The sequence below is a fragment of the Brassica napus genome, chromosome C8, assembly GCF_020379485.1.
Source record: "Brassica napus cultivar Da-Ae chromosome C8, Da-Ae, whole genome shotgun sequence".
Taxonomy (NCBI): domain Eukaryota; kingdom Viridiplantae; phylum Streptophyta; class Magnoliopsida; order Brassicales; family Brassicaceae; genus Brassica; species Brassica napus.
The window spans coordinates 44290988-44300724 of record NC_063451.1 but is presented as its reverse complement, the minus strand read 5'-3'; the positions used below and the strand labels follow the sequence as shown (position 1 = coordinate 44300724).

The following is a 9737-nucleotide window of genomic DNA, read 5'->3' as shown; positions in this document are numbered from 1 at the left end:
AGATTTTGTATTTGTTTTAGAAAGATTAATGTAAAGTTTAATTAATGTATTTTTCTAAAAAACTAAAACATAATTTTAAATTTAAAAATATGCATGGTGAAACTTTATGATAAAACCAAAATTAATAAATAAAATGTGTTTAAGTTTTTTAATTTGTGTAAAAGACTAAAACATCAATTAGTAATTTAATTTGTGAAATTCAACTGAACTCATGGTTTATAATTACCTTAATGAAATTCTAGTGTTTTCATTAATTAGTATGACATTTGTTTTTTAATTAGTATGACATTTTATGTAATATAACATATGACTAAAGGTTGGGTCCATTAAAATGTTTTGTTTTAATGAAAGAGATAGTAAGTGTGAAAAGACTAAACATCAATTTTTCATACATAGAAGGAGTATTAAAAAATGTGTGACTTAATGTTTTATATTGTTTGACCAATATTAATTATTGTGTTGAAAACATATATAGTAATGTTGTTTTCATAATTACCTTAAAAAATTCTAGTGTTTTCATTAATTATTATGACATTTTAGTTAATATAATATATGACTAAAGTTTATGTCCATTAAAATATTTCTCTTTTACTAAAAAGGAAATATTTGACCCAAGCTTTATACGAAAGATTATTTGTTTCAACATCAATTTCAGTCAAGCCAGATTCTCTTAATCTGAAAATGTTCAACGATCTCTTTAAATTTATGAAAAGACATTAATTTTCACGTGCCAGTCTTAATTATAAAATTCCGTCCGTAGCATAATTGAAAAAAACCTATAAATAGAGGGATCAGTGCCATTAGCATCCATTCATCACTACACATTGGATCGATACTTGAGAAATTGTGAGATTAGAATGGCGATTTTCTCCGGTTTACACCTTCTATTCTTCTCCTTCATCATAGCTACAGGTAACACGCATACACACGTACATTTACACCCAAAATAAAACACATATACACACTTGCATTTTGCTCTGCTTTCAGAAACATTCTTTTGCAGAGAAAAGGGCATTAGTAATTAACTATTTTTGATTGTTTAATCTTGTAAAGGTGCAGTGTCCGTCGTCTCCGGTACCGTTTTCACCATCCAGAATAGCTGCGGTTTCACAGTCTGGCCGGGAATCCTCACCGGAAACGGCGGCGCACAACTCAACGATGGCGGGTTTACCTTAAACCCCGGAGCTTCCGTCGACGTAACCGCGCCTGCGGGATGGTCCGGCCGAATCTGGGGCCGAACAGGCTGTAACTTCGACGGCTCAGGGGCCGGAAGATGTCTCACCGGCGACTGCGGCAACAAATTAAGATGCGGGGGCGCAGGAGGAGTTCCACCGGTCACGCTCGCCGAGTTCACCATCGGCAACGGCGGCGCGAAGGACTTCTACGACGTAAGCCTCGTCGACGGTTACAACGTCCAGATGGGAGTCACGACCCGAGGCGGCTCAGGCGATTGCCAAAACATTGGATGCGTTGCGGATCTGAACGGGCGCTGTCCGAACGAGCTGCGTGTTATGGATGGGGCGAATGTTGTGGCGTGTAAGAGCGCATGCGAGGCTTTTCGCAAACCGGAGTATTGTTGCACCGGTGCGTTCGATACACCGGCGACTTGTCCGCCGACGGATTACTCGAGAATTTTTAAAGGAGCTTGCCCTAAGGCGTATAGCTATGCATACGACGACGCTTCGAGTACTTTTACTTGTGCCAATGCTAACTATTCTATCGTTTTCTGTCCTAGATAATTATCGTTGTCATTGGCGAATTGTAATATTATGGAACAAGGGATTCGCTGAAACTAATAAATAATAAAAGGTTTTGTGGTATGAGATAAATTCTGCAGGCTGGAATTACAATGAATTAGATAACAGAATGAATTTTATCGATAAATGGTTTGATTAGTTAACTTTTGCACAATAGCTGAATAGCAGATCTGCCTGATCATATTATAGAATTACCAATGAATGAATGAATGATTTCACTCACTGCAAAAAAAATAAATGCTAAATATTTGTATATAAACAGAATCATAACTAATTTGTTAATAATACGGTATATATATTTTCTTCGTACACAATCATAAGAGTAATTGTTAACTTTCCAAATTCTAAAATTTCCTTTCCAAATTTGGAAATCTTTCCATATTTTAGTAATTAAATTGGATTTATTGCGCATGGAATTTAACATTTTGACCGAGAACGTGTATAATGCATGCAGAAAGTAGTTTTCGAAACCGGGGCGTCTAGCTCTGGTGGTAAAGGACTCACAGCTATGAGCACCGCCACCTGGGTTCGATTCCCGGCCACTGCGGATTTAACATTCGGGCCGCAGCGACACAGATTAGTCTCTTGGACCTGGAAAGCCGTTGGGGAAACTGTGTTTAATCAAAAAAAAAGTAGTTTTCGAATGATAAAACCTACTACTAGTATCTTATTGTATTAAAGAAGAAGTCAATTAGTTGACTTTTGTATACATGCCGTTCATAAATAAGCTTTAAAATTAATTGTTATAATTTAACTAGTCAATGATTTTTTAATTTTGATTTATTTAATTCAATTCTAAATAAAAAAATAAATAAATCATGATTATGTACGACGGAATGGAATATCACATGAAAAAATATATCTACCTAAGATATAAATTAGAGAAAAAGACAAAAATAACACTAAATCAAGTTTATGTTCCCAAACTAGCACTCAAGGTCAAAAGTCACAAAAATAGCACTTAATATTTTATCAAAAGTCACAAATTTAGGGTTTAGAGTTAAAGGGTGGGGTTTAGGATTTAGAGTTTAGATTTTAGGGTTTAGGGTTTAGATTTTAGGGTTTAGGGTTTATGGTTTAAAGTTTAGGGTTTAGGGTTTAGAGTTTAGGGTTTAGGGTTTATGGTTTAGGGTTTAGGGTTTAGAGTTGAGAAATGAAGTTTTGGGGATAAGATTTCAAATTTTGAAAAATAAAAAAATTAAAATTTTCAAAGGATAAACTTAGAAATGTGCTATTTTGGTCATTTTAGTTTTTGAGTGCTATTTTTGTGATATAAACTTAGAAATGTGCTATTTTAGAGATTTGCCCTATAAATTAATCGAAATGCAGTATTACATGGAGAAAATATATTACTATTAATTTAATTAAATTAATGGAAATCCATAAATATATAGTTCTGTTTCTTCATGATAATTTTGTTCTTGTATGCATTACTTGCAAACGTGAATTTATTTGTCACTTAAATTCATGTTTTCTAAATAAATTTATTTTAGATGAAACAACTTGATCTAAAAATCAACTGAATTCCGAATGGCGATGGATCACAACGCACCATCCCACCGTTAATAATAACAAAAATCTCTACAAATACATTTGTATCATCTATATTCTTTCTTTACTATTATAATCGTACTGCAATTGCTTCATAGTTGTCCCACATGTTACCATTCAGACTTTAAATTCATCCGATTGTAACAAATAAAAAATTAATTTCAATTTCATTGTTATTATTCTTGATTTTTGTTTATTTTATACACATTAAATTTTTAACTAAAAATTAGATAATTTATCCAAATTGTTGTTGAACCCAAATATATATATCAAGTTGGCTATTTCAATTTGTAAATAATTTATCCCATATTTTTTTTACAATAATTATATATAACCAATTTTTATGAATATCCAATGAATAACAGGCATGACTTTTAAGTATAATCACAAGCTATATCGAGTCTGTATGTATAGTGTGTCTACACTTTTTTAATACATCCGAAATATTTCAGTGACAATTGTTCGTAATGTCTCCGAGATCTCCACTAACTGATATTATTAAGTTATTTATGTCAAAAATTTGCATGTTTGACGTTAAAATAATCAGCATAGTAAATTACTCCGAGACACATTAGCCGATGGAAATGTTTAGTGATTTTAGTAATTATATAATTATCATCATGTAGATATTTATCATACTATCAGAAATAGTTTAATTTCTGACCTTTAATTTCATTATAAAATGGTCAGAAACACTCTATTTTGACCATTTTTTTACCACATAAAATTGTCAAAAAAACTCCGTCAGAAATTGAGTACGGTCGGAAAATAATCAAAAATATTTTCAGAAATGTCGTAAAAAAATAAACGTCACGAAATGGTCAAAAACAATTATCTACTTTTTGACGAATTTTTGACCACTTTCTTTGTTGATTTTTAAATAATATTTAATAATTTATCAAATTAGTAATTTAAATAAATCATAATTATAATAGCATTATGAAACTTTTAATGAAAATTGAATATGTTATAATTAACTGTTATTTGAAACAAAGCAAATGATGTTTAGCAACATAAGAATACATATATTGGATGCCAAAAAAGAAAAAAAGAATATATATTGAAAAACAGAACTAAAAATGAAACAAAAGGGCATTTGTCATGTCCGTCATGTCTTAATTCCCTTGTTCTTCTTCATCTTGTCTAATCTTTGTTGTCTCAGCAGATCCATTCCTAGTTTTGTTCTGAAAAAATGATAAAATGAGTTATGACTAGTTTAAAATGTCACACTTAATAACTATTCTTTATTTTTTTCGGTAAAGCTTTCTAAACACTTAAACAATTATATTTGTGTTATCATATACATATATTTTAAGTAAATATTATTGATATATGTGAATATCGTATAATATTAATAGATTGACACCTAGAAAAATAAAAATAAACGGTACATGACATATTAATTAACCAGACTGCAAAACATGAAACTGAAGCATATTCTAAAAAAATATTATAAAAGTCATACTTATACTTTTAAAAGTAATATAATAATCAATATAAATAAAATCTGATTATTTAAAAGTATATAACAAATAACACTAACTCTTAATTTTATAATAAAATTGTATTATAGCGTGTCAAAATATAAAATCGATAGTACATTATACTTTTTAATTTTTAATCTGTACAGTTAAACTACTAAATACATCAAAATGGTGGATACAATTTTCATATTATGTTGTATTTTTCATCCGAAACGTACATGCATTTTAGAAAATTACTTCACCATGCAATCAAAATGGTGGAATACAACTTTCATGGTATCTTGTATTCTCCTGACGAATTTCCTTATCGTCGTCATTCGTCATCTATATAAAAACGGCGATTCCTGTTCGTGTATTGTATGATATCCTCTACTAAGCAAAGCACTACTCACGCCAAGAAGAAAGTGGAGGCAGAAAGAGAGACGGCCGTGAGAGTTTGAGCCTTTATGTAAAAAGGGAAGGGTAACTGTAAGATTTAAGGCACTCAGATCACAGCAAGAAAAAGAGATTGAAAATCTTGAATGTGTTGTTCATTGCGCAAAAAGAAGAAAAAGAATGTCAGATCTCTAAAATAGTACATTTCTAAGTTTATATCACAAAAATAACACTCAAAAACTAAAATGACCAAAATAGCACATTTCTAAGTTTATCCTTTGAAAATTTTAATTTTTTTATTTTTTAAAATTTGAAATCTTATCCCCAAAACCTCATTTGTCAACTCTAAACCCTAAACCCTAAACTATAAACCCTAAACCCTAAACCCTAAATCCTAAACCCTAAACTCTAAACCCTAAACCCTAAACCCTAAATCCTAAACCCCACCCTTTAACTCTAAACCCTAAGTTTGTGACTTTTGATAAAACATTAAGTGCTATTTTTGTGACTTTTGACCTTGAGTGCTAGTTTGAGAACAAAAATTTGATTTAGTGCTATTTTTATCTTTTTCTCGAAAAAGAATGAACTTTATCTTTCGATTAAGTGCATGGAGAGAAGTGAGAGGAGGTTTGGTTACTCACATTGTTTTTGAGTTTATATATATTCTTAAGAAGAAAAGTGAATTTCGAAATTAATAATCGCTTGATTTCATGAGTAGTTATAGCTTCAAGCCAACTCTATATTTTTTAATGAAGAGATGAATTTTATTCTAATATTTATCTCTATAACAGAATTACTCTATTTTACATATAGAGATAGATTGGAAATGGTTTTAAAGATTATGTTTTGGCTTCTCTTGTGTATATAAAGGTTCCATGTTGATTTTTGAAGGAATGTTTGTACATTCACGCTCGCTTCTCTCATCATGTGTTTGTCTTTCAATTTTGACCATTTAATTTGAATTTGACTTTTAAGTTGAAAGAGGAAAAAAAAATAACCTCATGATCGGATCAGAACATATTGTTTCAACTGGGAGCTTCAAAGAGTTCATGTTTCGTGGTTTCAGGGTCATTTGGCTTCTTGATGGGTAATTACATGGCTAAACAACAGAAGCAATAAGAAACAACATTCTACTCCTTAGCCAAACATCTTCAGAAAGAACTAAAACTAGCAGCAAAGCCACAAAATGGTTAAACAAGTCGGCAGTACCTTACTTAATTACAGGATCTGTTATAAGTTATAGCTTTTTCTTTTAGCTGATGCAGTTAAGATCAGTGTTTCTGGCTTCTTTTGATTAGAGCTTGCACGCTTTCTTCATTCTCTTGGCTGCTTGTACGAACCCCACAACAACTTGAAGCTCATCCATTTGCTGTATATCATTAATCATATCACAATGTTAATAATACATTTTAAGACGAAAACCAAGTGGAGGCTCAGATGAATATTTATATGTACCTGAGACATAAAGTGTCTCTGAACAAGGTCAATTAGTTGTTCCTTTGATGGATTTGGAATTGCATCCGCCTACAAAGAGTTAAGTCAGAAGCAACCACATTCAAAGAAGAGTTATAGATCTCGAGTAAAGAGAAGGTTATTTCTTCTTGAAATCAACTTACGAGGTTGAAATGTCGCCAATATTTCAGTAAAGTAGGCATGTCTAGTTTGCTAAGATCAACCTTCTGAGTGAATGCGTAGAACATCACATCAGTATACGTAAGATTAGACGCATTATGTTCAGTGGTACATGGAATATATCTCAAAATTTTGAATGCATACCATGTTTTGAGGAGGAGTAAAACCCGAGCTTTTTGACTGTGAGTCAGATGATAGAGACCAGCTCATGGTCTTGTGAGATGACCGCGATGATCTCTGCCTTCTTTGCTTCGACTTATGAGGCTTACGTGTGTCCTCAGATGCTGGAAAAGAAAAAACTTGTCACAGAAACAAGACTGAGAAAAATCAGTTTAAAAGGTTACTAATTTTGTGTCGGAAGAACAATATGCAACTTTGAAAATCTTGAGGAAAGCAGAGAATCGAACATACTCATATCAGAACCATTCCCCTGCGTGTTATCGAAATCAAGATCATCGTCATCTTCGTTTCCAGTAGGAGCTTCAATGACACTAAGTGCATTCCTCTGTAACTTCACTTCTATCCCATTTGTTAATACCTAAACAATAAAATGGAAAAAAAAAATATTTTACTCCATAAACAATTCCTGACATATTTATAAGTTTCAGAAGAAGAACATATACGATATGTTAAGCCCTTTCTTTAAAAAAAAAAAAAAAAAAACAGATACGATATGTTTCCGAAATAAACTTTTTCTTGCTGGGAGACATGAACTAGTGCAATAGTATGATATAAATATTAGTAAAATATATTCCTAGTACTGAAAAAATCGTAAAGATTATTTCAATGATTCTATAAAATTTAAAGTTAAGAGCCAGAATATGGTGAAGTTTTACTCCTTCTGGTCCACATACACAGAGTTACAATACAAAAAGATATTGCAGAACAACTTATAATATAAACTAAACCAACCAAAAAAATATTTGATAAAAGAAAGTCGACAGAAGTAACACTGCCTGGGAATGGAATTCTAAATCATCTAGTGGACAATGGAAGGAACAAGACAAAGATGTTTTTCCTGAGATATGCCTTTCAATGCTCAGTCCATACTATTTGGAGGGAGAGAAATGGGAGGAAACATGGTGAAGAACATCGGGCATCAGAGGTTCTGTTGAAGTTTATTGACAAGGGCATAAGGAATCGTATCTCCTCACTGCGTGTTAGTGGAAGTCGACGCTATGCTACGCCAATGGCGTTATGGTTTGGAACCAGGGAGCAGAAGTGACGCTTGGAAAATTTCTGTTCTGATTTTAAGCATTCTCGTTATAGTTTAGAACAATTTATATAAACTGAAGCACTTAGGTTGTAAAAAGGTTTTTTTTTGTTTGAATAAATTTAACATTCTTCAAAAAAAAAAAAAAAAAAAAAAAACCCAAAAACAATGATCATCATTAATCAAAGCTAATTAAATTTCAAAAAGAAACATGATGGAGAACTAGATAACAATAGCATATTGATATGATGTTTTTTTCAACAGGCGCTAGTAATAAAGTTGCCTTTGTCTGCCTAACTTAATGTTACAAACTCAAAGATTCCCTTAGATGATTCCTGAAATTGAGCCTGAATCTCAGCAAGAATCATCAGACTGAAACTATGTTCCCGAAGCTTTATTAGGTGAAAATAATCTTCCTAAGGAAGTGTTATTGGTTTAAATATTTTGATTGATTTATAAATCCATATAGTATTTATAAATCCAAGTAAAATATGCAAATCCAGAGGTTTTTCCTCGGATTTGAATCTTTGTATTTTTAACTAAAAAATTCAAACAAATCTATTCAAATCTATTATAAAATCAAATATATTAGTAAATCCGTACGATGGAATAACACTTGATTTGATATAGAATTTATGAATCATTAAACCAATAACACATGATTTTAATACAGATTTGAAAATCACAGAATCAATAACACTAGATTTAGTTCGGATTTTCAAATCCATTAAAATACAACAAACAATAAACCCTAGTAAGAAAAAAAATATCAATGAGACCTAACTACCTAATAAGAACCCCAAATGCAACGGTTGAACGTTGCAACAAGAGATCAAACAAGAATGATGAGTTAACTGCTAACATGCATGCACGAAGCTCAATCGCCAGATTTAACATTAGAAAAATCTAAGGTAATTGATTTTTTCACACTCTTAACTCTTCGTTTGATGATTAAGATCAAGGAGATACAAGTCACTGAGAAAATTAATGAATCTATAACTTGTAAATCGAAGCTCATTGATGATATAAAAGTGATCATTTATGAAAGACATTTCCCAGAACTAAATCATTTTCATAAATTCAAAAAAGAAAATTCGAATACGAAATTCAAGAGTTCCCTTCATCGATTTAATAGATTGAATTCAAAATTTTGAAAAATCCAGAAGTTGCAGAGTAAGTGAGTAACCCTTAGATTAGATTGAAACGTTTCACTTAGAGAAAAACACAAAGGTACATGTTTACCAAAAAAAAGGAAAATTAAAAATTGATTCACTTACCAGCCAATGCCAACCACCGAGACCGACAGCTTTTTTAACAACACCTTGGAGTCCAACAAGCACCGATTTCGTACGGTTGTTTCCAGTCACCACCACTTTCGTATGACGTGGCAATACCGATAGCTCCTCCTCGCTACTGCTCTCCCCGCAACAAAAGCTCTGTATCTTCCGTAATCCTGAGCTATACGCAGTTTCCAACATTCTTCTTCTCTGATCCGATTTATACTTCCTCCAAGTTCAGCTCTCAACCAAAAAAAAAAGGTTCAGCTCTCAACACTGCAACAAGATCGAAGATCATGCATTGTGAGAGAGGGTTAGTCAGATGATTGAATGCAAATTATTTAGTGTTTGTCCCAAAAGAAGAAGCAGAGAGTTAGAGAAAATAGGGAAAAGCAGAGAGAGAAACAGAGGAGTAGTAAAGAGGAGGAAGCGAGGGAAAGAGGAGAGA

At 32.0% G+C, this 9737-nt stretch overlaps 2 protein-coding genes across 6 annotated transcripts; one reads left to right on the top strand and one right to left on the bottom strand.

Annotated features, from left to right (window-relative positions):
* Positions 1–741: 741 nt before the first annotated feature.
* LOC106365297 (pathogenesis-related protein 5-like) lies at positions 742–1820 on the top strand. Of its 2 annotated transcripts, none has more exons than XM_013804745.3 (2): positions 742–912; positions 1054–1820. In XM_013804745.3, the coding sequence occupies exons 1-2, from the start codon at positions 858–860 to the stop codon at positions 1737–1739; spliced, it is 741 nt and encodes a 246-aa protein (XP_013660199.1). In that variant the 5' UTR covers positions 742–857; the 3' UTR covers positions 1740–1820. The 2 variants fall into 2 exon arrangements, with proteins under 2 accessions (XP_013660199.1, XP_013660200.1); XM_013804746.3 differs by having other exon boundaries at positions 785–912; positions 1060–1820.
* A 4336-nt stretch (positions 1821–6156) lies between these two features.
* Positions 6157–9737, bottom strand: BNAC08G36780D. Of its 4 annotated transcripts, none has more exons than XM_013808978.3 (6): positions 9290–9737; positions 7211–7337; positions 6944–7083; positions 6784–6843; positions 6623–6691; positions 6157–6536 (listed from the first exon to the last, which is right to left on the bottom strand). In XM_013808978.3, exons 1-6 carry the CDS (start codon positions 9488–9490, stop codon positions 6462–6464), a joined length of 672 nt encoding a protein of 223 aa, XP_013664432.1. In that variant the 5' UTR covers positions 9491–9737; the 3' UTR covers positions 6157–6461. The 4 variants fall into 4 exon arrangements, with proteins under 4 accessions (XP_013664432.1, XP_013664430.1, XP_013664431.1 ...); XM_013808976.3 differs by having other exon boundaries at positions 6944–7098; positions 9290–9733; XM_013808977.3 differs by having other exon boundaries at positions 6784–6846; positions 9290–9732.